The 17,300-nt window shown below is 52.1% G+C and overlaps 3 protein-coding genes and 3 non-coding genes across 6 annotated transcripts in view; all 6 read left to right on the top strand.

The window, feature by feature from the left end:
* SLC17A7 (solute carrier family 17 member 7) overlaps positions 1-3,806 on the top strand; it is a 33,741-nt gene extending 29,935 nt beyond the window's left edge. Inside the window, exon 12 of the mRNA XM_077314832.1 lies at positions 362-3,806. Coding sequence (XP_077170947.1) covers positions 362-718 — 357 coding nt within the window. The 3' untranslated portion in view covers positions 719-3,806. The remainder of the gene's footprint in view (positions 1-361) is intronic.
* A 1,640-nt stretch (positions 3,807-5,446) lies between these two features.
* On the top strand, positions 5,447-11,006 carry LOC143826277 (trans-1,2-dihydrobenzene-1,2-diol dehydrogenase-like). The gene is made up of 7 exons (XM_077314993.1): positions 5,447-5,611; positions 6,604-6,715; positions 7,510-7,673; positions 8,683-8,935; positions 10,153-10,277; positions 10,575-10,725; positions 10,829-11,006. The coding sequence occupies exons 1-7, from the start codon at positions 5,519-5,521 to the stop codon at positions 10,936-10,938; spliced, it is 1,008 nt and encodes a 335-aa protein (XP_077171108.1). The 5' UTR covers positions 5,447-5,518; the 3' UTR covers positions 10,939-11,006.
* Positions 11,007-12,135: 1,129 nt separating this feature from the next.
* On the top strand, positions 12,136-17,127 carry RPL13A (ribosomal protein L13a). Its single transcript, XM_077314419.1, has 8 exons — positions 12,136-12,242; positions 12,820-12,892; positions 13,680-13,745; positions 14,694-14,795; positions 15,256-15,341; positions 15,548-15,607; positions 16,605-16,727; positions 17,003-17,127. The coding sequence occupies exons 1-8, from the start codon at positions 12,228-12,230 to the stop codon at positions 17,087-17,089; spliced, it is 612 nt and encodes a 203-aa protein (XP_077170534.1). The 5' UTR covers positions 12,136-12,227; the 3' UTR covers positions 17,090-17,127.
* Positions 14,150-14,234, top strand: LOC143826862 (small nucleolar RNA Z195/SNORD33/SNORD32 family). The gene has a single exon (XR_013227143.1). It is a non-coding gene; the product is annotated as a small nucleolar RNA Z195/SNORD33/SNORD32 family (small nucleolar RNA).
* Positions 15,394-15,477, top strand: LOC143826863 (small nucleolar RNA SNORD34). Its single transcript, XR_013227144.1, has one exon. It is a non-coding gene; the product is annotated as a small nucleolar RNA SNORD34 (small nucleolar RNA).
* Positions 16,156-16,242, top strand: LOC143826861 (small nucleolar RNA Z195/SNORD33/SNORD32 family). Its single transcript, XR_013227142.1, has one exon. It is a non-coding gene; the product is annotated as a small nucleolar RNA Z195/SNORD33/SNORD32 family (small nucleolar RNA).
* Positions 17,128-17,300: the final 173 nt, after the last annotated feature.

Genomic DNA, 17,300 nt, shown 5'->3' with positions numbered 1-17,300 from the left:
ACATCTGGAGGACCACAGGTTGACTACCCCTGATGTAGCTGACCGAGGGTGAAGCCAGACAGGATGGAGATGGCAGATCTCCAATCAGCCTGCAAAACAGACATTGTAAACATGCAGAACAGACATTGAAAACATGCCCCCCAGATGCTTGCTTATATTCCGCACAGCTGCAGGTTTCAGACTGGGCCTTTTTGGGCTGCAAACCAGCGTCCACCAGAAAACGAAACGCAGTGCAGATTTCCCATAACGCTTAGCGTTTGAGCCAATGGTCTGTTTCGGGGAATGGGGACTCCATCCTTCCCTCAAGATGACTCGAACGCCCGAATCTTCTCTCTCGCCTCTCCCTTGACTCTTTCCGCAGACGCGAGAGGAGTGGCAGTACGTCTTCCTCATCGCCTCGCTGGTCCACTACGGCGGCGTCATCTTCTACGGAATCTTTGCTTCTGGGGAGAAGCAGCCGTGGGCCGAGCCCGAAGAGATGCACGAGGAGAAGTGCGGCTTTATCAACGAGGACGAACTGGCCGACGAAGAGGACGAAGCGGCACGCATGGCGACAGGAGCGGTCGTTGGGGGAGGCGGCGGCTACGGCGCCACCAAGAGCACCAGTTTTGCCAACGGGGGCTGGACGGCAGATTGGGACAAAAAGGAAGAATACGTACAAGAGCCCGGCAAAGATTCGTACATGTACGGGACGGCGGGAGAACGGGACTTATCGTAGAGCTGCCCTCATTCCTCCTCCCTTGCGGGATGCCGGGGCCTTGGTGCAATCCACTGGAGTGAAGGGGGAAAGGCCTACATTCAGATTGCTTGTCCCCCCGCCTTCTTCACGTGACCCTTCCTCCCCTCTCCCCTCAGTTCTGGTGCATTGGTACAACTGTCTGGACCCACAGAAAATTGCCCTCCCCATCTCCGCCTCGTATTAACTTGGTTTGACCAAGAGGGTCAAGCTCCCAGACCCTCCTCCTTCCCCTTTCCCACAAGCTTCGGTGCGTTGCCATGACAGCAGGCAGGCCTCCACCATCTGCTCTTATCCTTCCAGCTGTAGTCCATTGGCATGGCCTCTGGAACCAAAGGGAGGGCTTAAAGGACTTTCCTCGCCCAGAGGAATTATGCCCTCCGTGGCGCTGTGGTGTCGTAGTGTGACTCGTTGACGACAGATGAAGTGGGATTTGTTATGGGGTACGGCGCGGCAGTAGAAGCTATGCATTGTATGCACCGGATCTCTGGTTCAAGGATCTCAATGTCAGGACTGGGGGAAACCCAAGCCTGACACCTTGGAGAGCTGGTCCCAGTTCAGGTTGACTGATTTGCTGGACTTGACTCAGTGTAAAGCAGAGGATGGTTCTGAATTCACCTGTTTTTGTCCGTCAGGAGAACCCTGCTCTGTCATTATGATTTTAATATTCCAACCTTCATTACAGGGGAACGCGTGATCCGTGATCCTCCGGACAGATTCGGTCTCCATTTTGCGTGAATAAGCCAAAGCAGCTGGGAAATACGTTCATCGCCACAAGATGGTGGCTGTGTGTCTCAGGAGGACTGCAGGGGAGCGCATTTCCCCAGCCCGTGAGGTTGGAACACCAAAATCATAACAACAGAGCAGAGCTTTGAGCAGCTCCATCTTGTGTCTCATAACATTTGCACCCTTTTTGGCTCCAAGCCAAACTAGACGTGTGCCCCTTTTCTCTGCCTCCACATTCCTCTTTTTAGGTGAGCACTTTTTAGGTGAGCAAACCCATTTTACAGCATGTGAGTCTCCCTTGTCCTGATTGGTGCCACTCAGAACCTCTAGTTTGGCTCGCAAAAATAACTCACAATTTCCTTCTGGGAATGCGACTGGGAGGTCTGACACATGTGAGGCAGGGATATAGTAACACCTCCGGCAGCTAAGCACCAAATTCAGAAATGTGAGACCCAAGAAATATTTATTCAAAACAAGAACGAGCCAAAACGGGGTTCCGGACTTTTAACCCGTTTTCCATAGACTTCCTCAGTGGCTGGTTCCTTCTGAAATGGTATGCTCTCCATTTCAATAGTATTTGTCTCCAGTGAAGATCATTCTTTTTCTTGTAATATACATAGACCGATGGTTCATCTCCCTCCCTTACTAGATGAACCAACGGTCTATGTATATTTCAAGAAAGAGAGGAACTAGCTGCCCCTTAAAAGTACAGCCGCTCTCAGACAGTTTCGAAATAACTCCGTGTGTCTTTCACTGAGAAGGATAATTCTGAGGCCCAAATGCTTTTTGGGTAGATATTTTCAGCTGGCAAAGCACAGTCTATGGAGCAGTGCCTCCGAAATATGTGCTATTGGCAGAGATTTAAAGCTTTTAAACCACTTTTAGTTGTTTTAGCTCCTTTTTAAAGAATCCTGGGAATTGTGAGGGTTTTTTTTGGCGGGGGGGGGGGTTGCTTAAAAGAACCCCTGTTTCCTGATGAAATCTGTTTCCAGAGATCTTTGTATTAAGCAGGGTTGCCATCTGTGACTTGGTGCCACCCTTATCCCCCCCCCAAGAAAGTTTTAACTACTATAATTAGGGTTTTAAAAAAATCCACAAGATATTTAAATAGCTGGATAGCCATCTGACAGAGAGGCTGATTCTGTGAAGGTTCAAGTGGGTGACAGCTTACAGTGGATGACCGATAGAATCATGAGTATCCTGCTTTGTGCAGGGGGGTTGGACTAGATGACCCAAGAGGTCCCTTCCAACTCGCTGATTCTATGATTCTTTAACTACTGTAGGATGGACACAGCTCTGGGTTCTAAATCTTAATATGGTTCAGTGTTAGGGTGCCAAATTCCTAGAATAAAAGCAGCGTACCTGGCATACTCTCGTCTATTGAATGGATGCCTGAGATGCTGAAATCAGCTGGTGAAGCCAAAAATGCTACATATGTTGGATAATTCACTCCCAATGTGCTTTTGCAGCTGAGTTTTCCGGAAAAAATCTGCTCCGAAAGTGCATTGAAACTGCGTTAGCCGATGTATGTAGAGAAGGATCTGCTCTTTGCTGCAGATTAAACTACTCATAAAGAAAGAGCTGCCAGAGGCCTGTTTGAAACCTGGCAGCCCTGGCGTGCGTTACCCAGTGGACATAAGAATGTTGTTCTCGGAACTGAGGGGGCTTCGCGTTTTTTTAAAGCAGGGATGCTCTGGGAGTCCTTGCGTAAGTTGCTTCCAGGAATTCAGTTCCCTCAGTTGTAAAAAAAAAGAGAGAGAGAAAGAGAGAGAGAGAGAGAGAGAGAGAAAAGAAAACGGAATGACAGTGGCCTACCTCATAGGGTCGTCGTGAGGATGAATGCGATAGGATTGTCAAGCACTCTGCACAGTTAAGTGAGTGATGAATCACGGGAACAGCAATGCTATGGAACTGTTTCTGATTACACCACCCCACCATGTGCACACAGGTACACACACTGACATGCAGCTTTTATATCAGACAAAAGCTTGCCTGATACAAACTGGGTATGAGTGGTTTGGATTGTTCCAGAGCACCCTTTTATCCCAGCAGCCACAGGCTGCATCTCTCCCCCCTCTTGACCCCCCCAATCCCTCCTGGAATCCTGCCTCCAACAATAGCGATCGACTGGGGGTGACAAGCCCCCAACTATGGAGGAATTCTCCCCGTTCCCCGACTTTCTCAGTGGTTCCCTTCCCTTAGTTCCCTCCGTGGGTTGGTTGGTCTGTCTGGCGTTTGCTCTGTTCATGTAACCCCCCTCCTTGGATCACCCCCCCCAACAGTTGGAATAAAGACCCTGTTCTTGTGTAAATATATAAATATAAATATTATATATGAAATCAAACATGGTTTGTTGGCCTTGGGTAGGGGTATGGGCCTAGAGCTGGGGGGGGGGGCAGGGGCTAAACGATACTCTGCCTTCATCTGCATGAAGTCTTTCCTCTATTTTGTCAACCCATATGTCACGTCTCTATATTATCTGCCGACTCATCAAACCTCAATATATCCTCAATATGCCTTCCATCGCCCTCAATATACCGAAATGCCGTAAGTGCACCTGACAAGACCCGAAAACTGAACTGTCTTTTCAAGTCCCCCAACAATCTCGACAAAGTGGGCCTTCAAAACACGACACGGGAAAGTTGGTCTTCTAGGGAAGAGGGCAGATCCCTCTTGTTAGATCCGTGGGTTCAAGGAAGCCAGGAACACTGGGAGTTCAATCAGCTTTTCCTTAGGAGTCCTCCTTCTCCAGGTGAACTGGTCCCTGTCATCTAGAGATCAGTTGTAATCCCAGAAGCTCTGCATCCATCACCTACTAGGAGAGAGAGTGTGTGTGTGCTTGCCTGTTTGTATTTGCGATTACCACAAGGGCTTCCTCAGACTCAAGGCTTGATTACAACCGGTCCCTGAGCACCGTCCGTCCGTAAGCAGGCAGCCTGGGTGTGGTGGGGGACGTGGCCGTGCACGTGGCCAACCATCTGCGGTGGGATTAAGCCAGGAATAGACAGTTGGCTCAAGGATTACGGGGAGGGCGGATCAGAGAGACAAAAGGAAGTGCTGGGGAGGCAGAAGGCTGTGGCCCAGTCCAGCAGTCCCTCCCGGTCATTGGGACTGCTCCTTTTCCAGACCGCACCGCAATTCCTGTCGTGTTGGTGTTGAGGCAGATGTTTGGGCATCATATCCGCCCGAGAACCAAGGCTTGCCAACTCTGGCCTGGAAGATTCCAGGAGATTTGGGTGGTGCCTGTGGAGGGGGGTGGACTTGGAGAGGGATTTCACCTAAAATCTGTGGCGTTTTCCCTTGGAAGCTGCCATTTCTAGAGGAACTGATTTCTGTAGTCCGGAGATCAGCTGCAAGGTCAGGAGGGACCTCGATCTACCTGTTTCCATTCACATTTCCCAACTGCACAAGAGAGCACCAAAAAGGGAAGGGTCATCAAAACAGCACATCAGGGCTGGAATATCTAGTCGCCTCCCTGGGAATAAGCAAGCATGTTTTGAGCATTTAAGTTTCCCCAATGGTATTCAACTGGGGAAAACCTGGTGGTGAGGATGCCACTCCCAGGTGGGACCTGGGGACCCCCCGGTTTTGGCAGCAGAGATCCGTTCCCCTGGAGAGATCGGCTGCTTTGGAGCATGACCAGGCATTTCCCGGCCCAGAGCTGGCAACCCGATGGTGGCACCTGCAGAGAGCGGGTTTTCGGGACGGGAGGGACTTCACCGGGGCAAGATGCCGCAGAGTTCACCTCCCAAAGGGGCCACATCCTCCAGGAGACCTGATCTCTCTTCCTGCCTGGGGATGAGCTGGAATCCCGGGAGATCCCCAGCCCGCTCCCGCCCGGAGGTTGGCACCCACAGCCGCGCGTCCGTCTCCCACGGAGAATCCCATGACCGTCCCTGCCCGGCTTGGGAATCACATGATCCCATTCCCGAGGCTCCACTGCCCCCTGCCGGCCCTCTCCCCTATAAAAGCCCGAGTGGCCAAATTCGGAGTTCGTCGTTTAGACGGGGCGGGACTCGGAGCGAGCGGCGGGGACAGCTCCCGTCCCCTCCGGCCATGGCACCGACCCGCTGGGGCTTCTGCTCGGCCGGCAAGATCAGCCACGACTTCCTGGTGGCCCTGAAGACTCTGCCCCCCGAGGACCACCAGGTGGGCAGGGAGGAGGGGGCAGCCCGGGGTGGGGCGTGGGGGGTGGGGCGGCAGGTGGGAGCCAGACCCCCGTGCTGGGTGGAAGGGGGCACGGGTTTCGCTACTGACTTTGCACGGACCCTGGCACTCTTGGCCCCCACGGTGGGAAGCGGAGGAGGACTTCCCATGGGGAGACAACGGGGCTGGGTGGCGGAAACTTGAAAGGGGGAGGCTGGAGGAGGAAAAGTCCTTCGGGAAAACCGGACGGACAACTTCTGCCGTAAGGAGGTCGGGAGTCCAGTGGTTAAGGGCTGCAAAGTTTTATTCACGGCATAAACTTTATCCGGCAAGGCAGCCCACAAGAGCTTGCATAATACTTGGCTGGCCATCAAAGTACCGCTCCAGGCCGACACCCGGATGAGGCCCGCCTGGGTCAGGCGTAGAATCAGAAGTTGAATTCAAGGTCCGTGCATGAAGAGCCTCCTTCAGGAAAGCTTCCTCCCGGAATCAAACTTTGTAGGTCTTCAAACCTGGTGGGATTCCAGCTGAATTCTGCTGCTTCAGACCAATAGGGCAGGGGTGGTCAAACCTGTGGTCCTCCAGATGGTCACGGGCTACAGTTCCCATGAGCCCCTGCCAGCGTTTGCTGGCAGGGGCTCATGGGAATTGTTGTCCATGAACATCTGGAGGACCACAGGTTGACTACTCCTGCAACAGAGTACCCCGCCTGGATCAGGCTTAGAATCCAAAGTTTTATTCCAGGTGGAAGCTTCCGTGTGCTTCTGCAGGAAAGCTTCTACCTTGAATCAGACTTGGTGGGTCTTCAAGGTGCTGCTGGACACCCAATTGGGTTCTGCTGCTTCGGACCAACACAGTTGTCCACCTGAATTTATCTTCTGCCGTAATGTGTGTGGGTGGGGAGGGGGGGTTGAGAAGAGCCTGGCTTCTTTTGGCTTAATGTTGCAGGGGAAGGGGCAGGGGGAATCCCACTCCTTTTAATTCTCTATCCTAAGGCGGTGGCCATCGCTTCTCGTGAACTCAGCCGGGCGCAGAAATATGCCCAGACCCATGACATTGGCAAGGCCTATGGGTCTTATGCAGAACTGGCTCGGGATCCAGATGTCGGTGAGCAATTTTCAACAGTGGGTTTGCAGGGAGGGGTTAGCAAGGGAGCCTGGATGGCCTTGGGGTGTGTGTGCAAAAGATACCATGGACTGGCCATTGGATCCGGTTCTGACTGAAATGATCAAACAAAATTTGAGTCTGGTGGCACCTTTTAAGACCGATGACATTTTATTCCAGGTGCAAGCTTTATTGGTCTCCAGTGCCGCTGGAGTCAAACTTTGTTCTGCTTTTTCACACCTGAATCGGAAGGCTCTTTAATCCCCAAGAGCAGGAGTAGTCAACCTGTGGTTCTCCAGATGTTCGTGGACTACAATTCCCATGAGCCCCTGCCAGCAAACGCCGGTCAAATTTGTGCTCACTGGGTAGCCCCAGGCCAGCTTGCCCTCTCTCGGCCTGACTTACCTCAAACCGCTGTGAGCCGGTGTGGCTGTTAATAAATTCAAATATAAATAAAGATAAAATAAACCCAGGCCTCAGGAAGGGGGACTTTATCTGGAACCACGACACCAGAAAAATTGGGGAGAGCGGAGAGGTAGAAGAAAAGAGAAAAGCTTTCTAGAGTGTGGTGGGAATGGAGGTTGACCAGGGCTATTGGATTAGGCCAGGGGTGGCCGAAGTGGCTTTCCAGATGTCCATGGACTGCAGTTCCCATGAGCCCCTGCCATCATGTGCTGGCTGGAGCTCATGGGCATTGTAGCCCGTGGACATCTGGAGAGCCGCAGTTTGGCCGCCCCTGGATTAGGCAATCTGTTTCCCTAACTCTGCCCTTGTTTTGGGTGCCTCCCCTTCTGCAGAGGTGGTGCACGTGGGCGTGATCCATCCCTTTCATCTCCCGTCCACCCTCCTCTTCATCCAGGCGGGGAAGCACGTGCTCTGCGAGAAGCCCATGGGCATGAACGCTGCCGAAGTCAAGGCCATGGTGCGGGCTGCCCAAGAGAAGGGGGTCTTCCTCATGGAGGTGAGGAGCTGCGGCGCCCCCTGCAGCTCAGAGCTGGGACTACGTGGACCTTCCTGGGCAAGGAAGATTTCTCTGCATTTAGCAGCCCATCAGACACCTCTTTGTAAAACATTTCCTGCTTTTCTCCCCAATTCAGACCTGTAGTGGCTTACAACGTCCCCCCCCCAAGCCCCTTGAACAGCAGAGCTGAAAGAAACATCTTTCAGGAAATTTAATAGGCAGCAGATGTGTTTACACAAGCATCACTGGCCTCAGAGGAATTTCATTGCCCTATGGGATCCAGGTAGAGTTGTCAGCCTCCAGGTGAGGCCAGGTTCTCAGCCGCCCCATGGGGACCAGGGATCTCCTGGAATTACAGCTGTTCTCCAGACTGCAGAGAACAGTTTCCCTGGAGAAAAAGGCTGCTTTGGAGGGCAGACTCTCCAGCACCCCATCCTGTTGAGCTTCTGCCCGTCCCTAAACTGAGCCATCCCCAGGATCCACCTCTAAACCTCCAGGAATTTCCCAATTCAGAGTTGGCAGAAACATCCAGGATTCTGGGTGCGATCCACACACTGTTGGGTCTTGTGCTGGTCTAATAAAGTCCCTGCCCTGATTTCCCAGTCCTCCGAGAAAAACAAAAAGGAGGAGATGAAGGATTTTAACGGCACAGCACCCAATACTGCGTAGCTCCACTCCTGGAAACTTTCCGACGGGCGAGGCTAAAAAAACTTCTCGCTTGAGCCCAGCCTGAAGTGAGATCTCTTAGCATCGAGTGGAGGGAGGGACCGTGGCTCGGTGGCAGAGTGCCCACCTTCCTTTCTGACGCTGCGGTTCAGTCCCTGCCGTCTCCAGTTAGAAGGATTTCAGATCTTGAGAAAGACCCTGCTATGCCTGGAGAGCCACTCCAGCCAGAATGGACAACCTGAAGCCAGATGAGAGAGGGCGGGTTCGTAAGGTCGAATATTGTATGACTTCTGCCTTCGAATGCAGATGCAGCCTCCCGGATAACGTTCTTCTCCTCCCCCAGGGAGTCTGGAGCCGCTTTTTCCCTGCTTCCGAGAAGCTCCGCTCCGTGCTGCGGCAAGGGACGGTTGGGGAGGTGATGGTGGTCCATGCCGACTTTGGAGGCCCCCAGCTGACCATCCCCAGGTGTATCGAGAAGGAGCTGGGCGGAGGCGGCCTGCTGGACATTGGCATCTACTGCGTCCAGTTTGCCTGCATGGTCTTCGAAGGGGAGAAGCCCGAGTCCATCGTGGCCTCTGGGTTCCTGCATGACACGGGTCAGTTGCTGCGTGGGTGGAGAGGTGGTTGGATCCTTGAAGGGTCCGCTGGAAGGATTTCACAATGTGATCAGTGTGGCTTTGTGCTCAGAAGCCAGGCTTTGGTTGCAATATCAGAACTCTGGCAGGATCGGATCTCTCGAGCTAGGACCGATGGACCACAGCGGAAGCAACATGGGGGATGCAGTGGCATAGAGGCAGAGAACATGATTGGAGAGCATGATTGGGAAGCCGACATGGTAGAGTGCAGGGCTGGCCAAACTGTGCTCTCCAGTTGTCCATGGACTACAATTACCACGAGCCCCTGTGAGTGTGTGCTGACAGGGGCTCATGGTAATTGTAGTCCATAGGCATCTGGAGAGCTACAGTTTGGCCACCCCTGTGGTTGGAGCATTGGACTAGGATCAGGGAGTCCCACTCTGTGATGGAACAAGGACTCAGCAGCAGAGCTGCCCAATTCAGAATCCTGTTTCCTCCAGAGGTCAGCCAGATGACTCTGGACAGCTTCTCAGCAGGAACTCCCCTCTGAACATGGAGGATTTGTGTGCAGTATGGCGCACTAACCCTATGCAGGACTAAGGTTGCCAACTGCCAGCTGGGGCCTGAAGATCACCTGCAATTCCAACCGATCTCCAGCCTAGAAATCTGTCCCCTTGTACAAGATGGCTGCTTAAGATGGTGGCCTCTTGGGCAGCATACCCCTGATCGCCAAATTCCCAAAATACAACTGATCCCCAAATTCCACCCTGCCCAGACACCACCTCCAAACATCCAAGCTGGTAGATGGATGCTCTAGGACTGGGTTCCTCAATGTGACACCCGTGGGCACCGTATTACTCCTAGTGACCACCAAGCAGGTGGGGTCATCGCAAAGCAGGCCTTGCGATTGGCTGCCTTCATTCAAAGCAAAGCGTCTTCCATGGCTGGCAAATGCCCAGGGTTTCCTTAGGCAGCTCCATTCTCCTTTCGGACCTGCTTTATTTTGGTTCCCCAAGCTCTTCTTCCTCTTTTTATTCATTGGTTAAATTCCTGTGCGGGAGGCATCTGTTCGAGACACAGAGTCCTGACACAAGTTCTGCAGCCCATGCTATCTGTCTAAGACATGGGTCAGCATAGCCGCTGCAGGCAGGGAAGAGGGGATGAGGTGGGGTAAACCTCCAAATAAAGATTCAAGTCACTGCCATTGTTGAAGCTGCGTTCTCTCCCCTCTCCCCCAGGGGTAGACAAAACAGGCTCCATCATCCTGAACTTCTCCGGTGGGCGCCAAGCTGCCCTCACCTACACCATGACCACCAGGCTGCCCAACACAGCAAGTGTCAGTGGCACCAAAGGGATCATCCAGGTATGTGCTCCCCAACAAGAATGGGTGTGTGTTGTCGGTGGGGAGGGAGGGGCATACTGTTGTCATCCAGGAAAAAGGAAAATTGGGCATTGATCAGAATAAAGTGAACATTAAAATTGAGAAAAACTGTGAATTGCAGATGCAAAGCAGAATTCCACTTTGGAGCTTACCCCTGGGAACGTCAGAACCCCGGCACATTAGTTTTACAAATAAAGAGCTCGTCCTGTTCTTGGTGCCCAGTTCCGAGATTTATTTTAATTCATACTCTGCTTCCCCTTTGTCTTCCTGGGCCTGCAGATCCCAGGTTTTTTCTGGTGCCCAGTCCAGCTGGTTGTCAACGGGAAGAGTGAAGACTTCCCCTTACCCCCTCCCTCTCACCAACTACACTATTCCAACAGCACCGGCCTGCGCTACGAAGCTGAGCATGTCCGGCAATGTCTCCTCCAAGGTAAACATCCCAGAGGCTGCTGGGAGGGGAAGTTCCTGGCACTTGGAGGCTCGAATTTGGCTCAAGTCTCAATCCTGACTGCTCTCCTGTCTCTCTTCTGCAGGCTTGAAGGAGAGCCCGGTTATGTCCCATGCAGATAGCGAGCTGCTCCACTCCATCATGGATGAAGTCCGTAGGCAGCTGGGGCTTTCGTATGCTCAGGATCAAACCTAATGTGTCCTTGGAACATTTCTTTGCGCTTGCAAAAGAGAATAATGCCAGTAAATCAGTATAGTTGCTTAGCTGCAGTGTTTCTTTCTTTGGATTTTTCAAGAACTTGTGGGATGTTCAGGTACAATGGGAAGCTAAGGTGAGCAAGTACATGAACAAAGCTACGCAATCCTTAGGAAGATGGACACACGGAGTCACTGCAGGTGGGGAGGGGGCCTGTCAAATAAACCTTCATTCTCCCTTTACATGAAAGAAGCCCAGAACCTGTTGTGCATACCTGTTGTCTTCTTTTCATGTTGGCCTGGGTTCCCAGATAGCTTTTAAAGTTGCCACTTTCCAGAACCCTCAGCAGTATTCAACAATTTTAGTGGTGTCTAAGAAACATGCAGGTCTGCTGCTATTGAGGAGCTATGAAGCTCACTGCCTTTGCAACCAGAGGGGTGTGGTGAATGCACCCTATTGGGCTTGGGCAGCCTTCAACTGTGACATGGTGAGCTAATTACCAAGTTCCTCCTGTCCTCCAGCGGAGGGGTGGGTGGGTAGGGTTTCTAAAACCAGATTGGGAAACTCCTGGAGATTTGGGAACGGGTGAAGAGAGTGTGGCATGGGAGAATCTACCCTCCAAAGCATCCATTTGGAACTGATCTCTGCAGCCTGGAGGTGGGCTGTAATTCCGGGGGATCTCCCGGTGCCACCTGGAGGCTGGCATCCCCACGTGACCCAGTCCAAAAAGGCGCATCAAAAACCGCCATCTGTTTTCACGCCGGCACGCCAATTGCGAGAGTGGGGCTGACACGTGTGAATTCGGTCCTGGCGTGCATACAGTGAAACGAAAGTTGTTTCCCTTCCTAAAGCGGCGGATGATGCAGCAGCCACATTCCCCCGTAGCGACGGCCTTGACGCGGCCTTCCCAGCCCCAAGCGCCGCAAAATCCCTCCCAGTCTTCGTGGCATCGTTTTGTAGCTCTCCATCCCCGTCTCCACCCCTTGCGGGGAGGGGGAAGACTAAAGCGACCGCACCTCGCCGGCCCTTCCGGTCGCCAACGGAAGTGCTTTCCCGACGTTACACGCGGAGCTCACCATAGACATGCGCAGGCCTAGAGCGACCGCCACGGCGCGCCGAGAGCGATTGGTGGAGAGTCATTACGTCCACGGGAAGCGCCAGCAACGGCGAGCGCCTCCGGCTACGTCACTTCCGCTATTGCGCGCTTGGTTCCTGAGCGGCCGGAAAGGGTAATTCCGCGGCGTGCTCGGGGCGGGGTCTCTTTCCCGTGCGGCCGCCGAGGAGCAGCCATGGCGGAGCCGAAGGTGCTGCCGGCTGGGGGGCCTTGGCTGGGGTTTGGGGCGCCAGGGGGGAGGAGGGAGAGGTGGTGGATTTGGGCACGCCCCCAACATTTTTTGGGGGGGGGGAGAGGGCGGCTCCAATTTTGGGGATATATAATTTGGGGGGGGGGGGCTGCTTTCCGCGTGGCCTAATTTTGAGTGAGGCCAACAAAAGCAGCACCGCCAGTATTGGCATACAAAGCAATGTAAATGACTAATGCAAGGATCAGAATTATGTCCAAAATTGATCATAGAGTGCTCGTGTTCTTATTGTTTGTTGTTAAGAATTTTGCACCTCTGTGCATTAAAACAGGATTCTGGCTGTTTAGCAGCAGGAGCATTTTGGATTCCCCAGAAACCTCCTGTTTCTCATTAGGAGTGGCAACAGGAATTTAGTCCTGGCACTTTTAGCATTAGGTCTTAAGCCAAGAGCATCTCTGAGTATGTGAAGAGTGCCCCCCCCCCCGACATTGATTAGTTCTAAGTGTAAGGAGGATATTAACTTTCTAGCCTCAGCCATAGGTTTAAGAGTGTCTTAATTGAATCCCTCGTCTCACTCCAGGTCTTGGTGATCGATGGACGTGGCCACCTGTTGGGTCGCCTGGCAGCTATTGTAGCTAAGCAAGTCTTGCTGGGTAAGGTTCAGTTTAAGGAAAATGAGAGGTCTATTAGTTTGACATATAAAGAGTCAATACTTTGCATTGGGAGGGTGGCAGATATCCAATAGGAGGAAGATGGCCGTTCTTTCTTCCAGTATAGTTTGTCAGGTCAGTCTGTGAGGATGCTATTCTTCACGCATTATAAGAAAAGCTTGTTCCCCTTCAGCCATTGCTCCTCCCCCCTCTTCCTGGAATGGCAGTGTGAATGAGACTTGGGAAGATGGTGTCTTGTCAAAAGTTAAAGAGTTGGAAGTTCTTGCACTCAGAACTGGGGCTGTTGTGGCTGCCATTTTGCAGGTTTTTCTGTGGCTTCCTGATTGCAATTGGACTTCTAGCTTAGTCCTGTCTACTCTAATCTTTAACCATTGTAGATCCACTGAACTACAGACACGTAACAGGAAGTCTCATGTTGTCAGAGTCAAATGACTGGGAAGACGGGAGTTACTGGAAATGCCAGGGATTAGATCTGGGATCTTAGGCCTCCAAAGAATGTAGCCTCCTACTGGGTTACAGTCCCTGTGCATAGAGGAGCCTCAAAAACCCATGTTAACAACTTTACTGAGCCATATCTGGCCAGCCTTGAATCAAAATATGGCACCTAAGGAGGAAGAATGGACTCATTCGGTGGTTTCTGGATTGAACAGCTGGGGAATTGAAGATTACAGCTTGTAGAACACACACTTGTGTTGAGCCAGTGCTTTGTGTGGTGCAGATATTATCTTGTATTGCAGTTAAGAGGATTTACTTGCTTTTTCCCCTTTAGGACGCAAAGTCGTGGTCGTGCGATGTGAAGGGATCAACATCTCTGGCAACTTTTACCGCAACAAGTGTAAGAGGGCAGCTTCTACATTTACCCCAAGTTTCTGGTTCTATTTTTTCTATTACTATTTTTTTGATTTATAGACCGCTCTCTTTAATTAGGCTCAGACCTGCTTGACCTAGGCTGTTCTCTGTTAGTGTAATATTCTCAGACTGCTCTCCTGAGCCAGGGACTGAAGCTTACAAAAGCCTGTTTTGTAGGTCAGTTTAGTTTGTGCCGGTGGGGTTACAGGTCTGGCTTCCCTTGTTTAGGGTGGCACACTGCCTGGTGGATGCCTGGTCAGCCTGCTGGCTAGATGCCCAATAGGAAGCCTTCAACTGGGTCATTGGCAGGGAGTGGGCAGTATTCCACTTGAACCTCCATGCCAGCTGCTTTCACCCATGGCTGCTAGGCTGAGGAAGAATGGAGGACTGGCGGTCTGTGATGATGTCTTTCCACCCTTACTTCGAGTGTCATAGCCATGAGACAACTCCTACATGCACTACCATCTGAGACTGCCCCTTCTACTGTGGGATGCATTCTGCCTCTTGAGCATCCATGAAGAGTGAGGTTAGAGAAGAGTTTCCAGGTTCCAGAGCGGCTGCCTGCCGACAACTCTTAGTCCTGTATTAAGTGGCTCTTAAGTAGCCACTACATTTTGGGGGGCTGGGGGAGGCAAGCTTACGGGGCTTCTGAAATTCTGATGGGCCTCCCGTAATCTTCAGTACATTTACTAGTATTTATCAGAGATGGGGGTTATGAGGGCCTATGGTTCGTACGTGTTGCTGCGTAGCTTTCTTTGTGACCTGCATGCCGCTGGATACCAAGCAACCTGTTCCAACACAATAGAAGGTAGTAAAGAGGAAGCAGAGGGGAACCTCAATAAGTCCAAGCCAGCATTGTAGTTTTTCAAGCCCACCCAAGTGATAAGCTTTGTGCCAGCCCAGTCTAACCCTGCCACCCTTCCTGTTCTCCCAGTGAAATACCTTGCTTTCCTGCGCAAGCGTATGAACACCAACCCCTCCCGGGGGCCGTACCACTTCCGTGCCCCCAGCCGAATCTTCTGGAGGACAGTGCGAGGTAAGTCTGCGTTGTCATTGCTGTTACCCATAATTCTCTTGAAAGCGAAATCCCTGCTCTGTCTTGTAACTCACTCATGGTGAACCTGGGCAGTCACTGTCTTGGCCTGGCATACCTTACTGGCTAAGAATAATTCTCAGATGGGAGGAGGGTCCCACGTACTCTGCCCCAGGCTCTAAAGGCACAGAGGAAGATGTCTAGGAAAAATGTCCAGTGTGGTGCAGTGGCAAGGTATGGCAGACTCTGGCCTGGAGAACAGGGTTTGATTCCCCTCCTTTTCCACTTGAAGCCTGTTGGGTGACCTTGGGTGAATCAGAGCTCTATCAGAGCAACCTACCTTGCAAGGTGCCTCTTATGGGGTGAGGAAAGGAAGGTGATTACAAGGTGCATTCAGACTACCGAAGCCAGCTGTACAAATCTACCCTCCTTCATCCTCCTCTTCTCTCCCCTCCTCTTGCAGGAATGCTCCCGCACAAGACCAAGCGTGGCCAGGCTGCCTTGGAGAGGCTGAAGGTTTTCGACGGCATCCCCCCTCCCTACGATAAGGTAACGTCCTCCTCGTTGCACGTCGGAGAGGCAGCGTGAACCTCCGGCCCTGTTCTGCCTGTGATGTTTCTCTTTCATACCTACATTGTTTGACTTGAGGAGTGAGAAAAAAAAAATCCCAATCCCTGAGGCAGATTTTGTGCCTCTCGCGGTGTGGCCGTGCGCAGCCTTGAGTGCCGCGATTAAAACGTGCTCTTTCCTTGCAGCGGAAGAGGATGGTGGTGCCGGCCGCCTTGAAGGTCGTTCGCCTCAAGCCCACTCGCAAGGTGCGTCCTCTGTGTGTGTGTGTGTGTGTGTGTCTGGTTCTGCAAAAGGGTGCTTGCTGCACTGAAGACTGGCTTTCCAGTGTCTGATGTCATGAATGATGTCCTGAGCGTGTCTTGCGGGGGTGACCAAACTCTCGCTCTCCAGGAGTTTGTGCACTACAATTCCCATGAAACCCTGCCAGCATGGCTAATTGTCAGGCGCTCATGGGAACTGTAGTGCAGGGAGAGCCACAGTTCAGCCACCCCTGCTAGGGCGTGCATATCATCTGTGTGTGCAGCCTTGCCAGAAAGCCTAGTGATAGCTTTAGAGGGGGATTAGATTCCGTCATGGTGGACAGTTTCAACAGCGGCTTAATTGACTTGAGAAATTCTGTGTTCACAAGCAGCCTACGTTCTAAGCATCAGTTCTTGGGGACAATGGTGGGATTTGGCCTCAGTCTTGTGGGTCTTGGTGGGTATTTAGTTGGTTGCTGTGGGGAACAGGAAGGATGTTGCATGAGATAGACCTGGGGACTTATGGTTCAGTGGGGGGGGGGGCGGGGGAAGAGCTGGTCTGTGATGATGACTCACCACCTTTTGTTCGAGTCTCAAGACCATGAGACGACAACTCCTCATGCACTACCATCTGAGACCACCCTTCTGTAGGAGAAAGATGTGCCTGTGGGGAGAAAGCACACGAGAGCATGGGCCGTTCTGGGTCAGAGGTCTGGCCAACAGGGGACATAAATCTTCTAGGAACAAATATGCCAAGGGCTCGAATTCTGGACTCGTGCAGATTTGGGTGGACATTTGTGGTGCAGAAAGGACAGAGGATTCCCTGTAGGGAAGTGTAGAATTTTGTGGTCAAAGATGTCCAAATTGGGGACCAGATTTCTGCTTTGCAGCGACGGTATTCACAGAAAAGTGGGCTACGACCATTGGCAGGGTGGGCAGCGGGTGTAAGATGCATGGTTGGAGTTGTAGTTCCTAGACGAAGGCATCTCCTCTCTGCCAACAGTTTGCCTATTTGGGCCGCCTTGCCCACGAGGTGGGCTGGAAGTACCAGGCCATCACTGCTACCCTGGAGGAGAAACGCAAGGAGAAGGCCAAGCTCCACTATGCCAAGAAGAAGCTGCTGATGGTGAGTGGTCTGTGGTCGCCAGCCTGGGTTGTTGTGTGTTTGAAAAGTGAGCCTCTGAAGGGAGCCTGCTTAATCTCCCTGATCGGCCAAAGGCTCAATCTCTACAGGTCAGGAGACCTCGGGATCCTTTGGGCATCCTCACCGAATCTGTCTCTCGTAATTCTGCCTGTTTTGTTGTCCTATAAGACAGTGACCAGCCATGTTGTCTGGCGCTCTGATGTCACAGAATCCTTCCCGAATCCCCCCTGAGCTGCCTTTCCCCTTTCTGTTTTCAGAAACTCCGAAAGCAGGCAGAGAAGAACGTGGAGAACAAGATTGCAAAATACACAGAGGTCCTGAAACAGTACGGCATCCTGGTTTAAATAGCACCCAGGCTCATTAAAACAGTTTAAAAAGTTCAGCCTCTTTGTCGTGTCTGGGTTTTTAATGGGGAAATCCCACTTTTAACACCCCCCCCCGCCCCCCTTGATTGATTGCTGCCGCTGATCATTCCACTAGAGCGGGGTGTGTGTGTGTTTGTGGACTACAATTACCATGATGCCCTGCCAGTTTTCTGGGTTTGCTTGACAGAGG

Source organism: Paroedura picta, chromosome 16, assembly GCF_049243985.1.
Source record: "Paroedura picta isolate Pp20150507F chromosome 16, Ppicta_v3.0, whole genome shotgun sequence".
NCBI classification, from domain to species: Eukaryota; Metazoa; Chordata; class Lepidosauria; order Squamata; family Gekkonidae; genus Paroedura; species Paroedura picta.
This window is presented reverse-complemented; position numbering and strand designations above follow the sequence as displayed.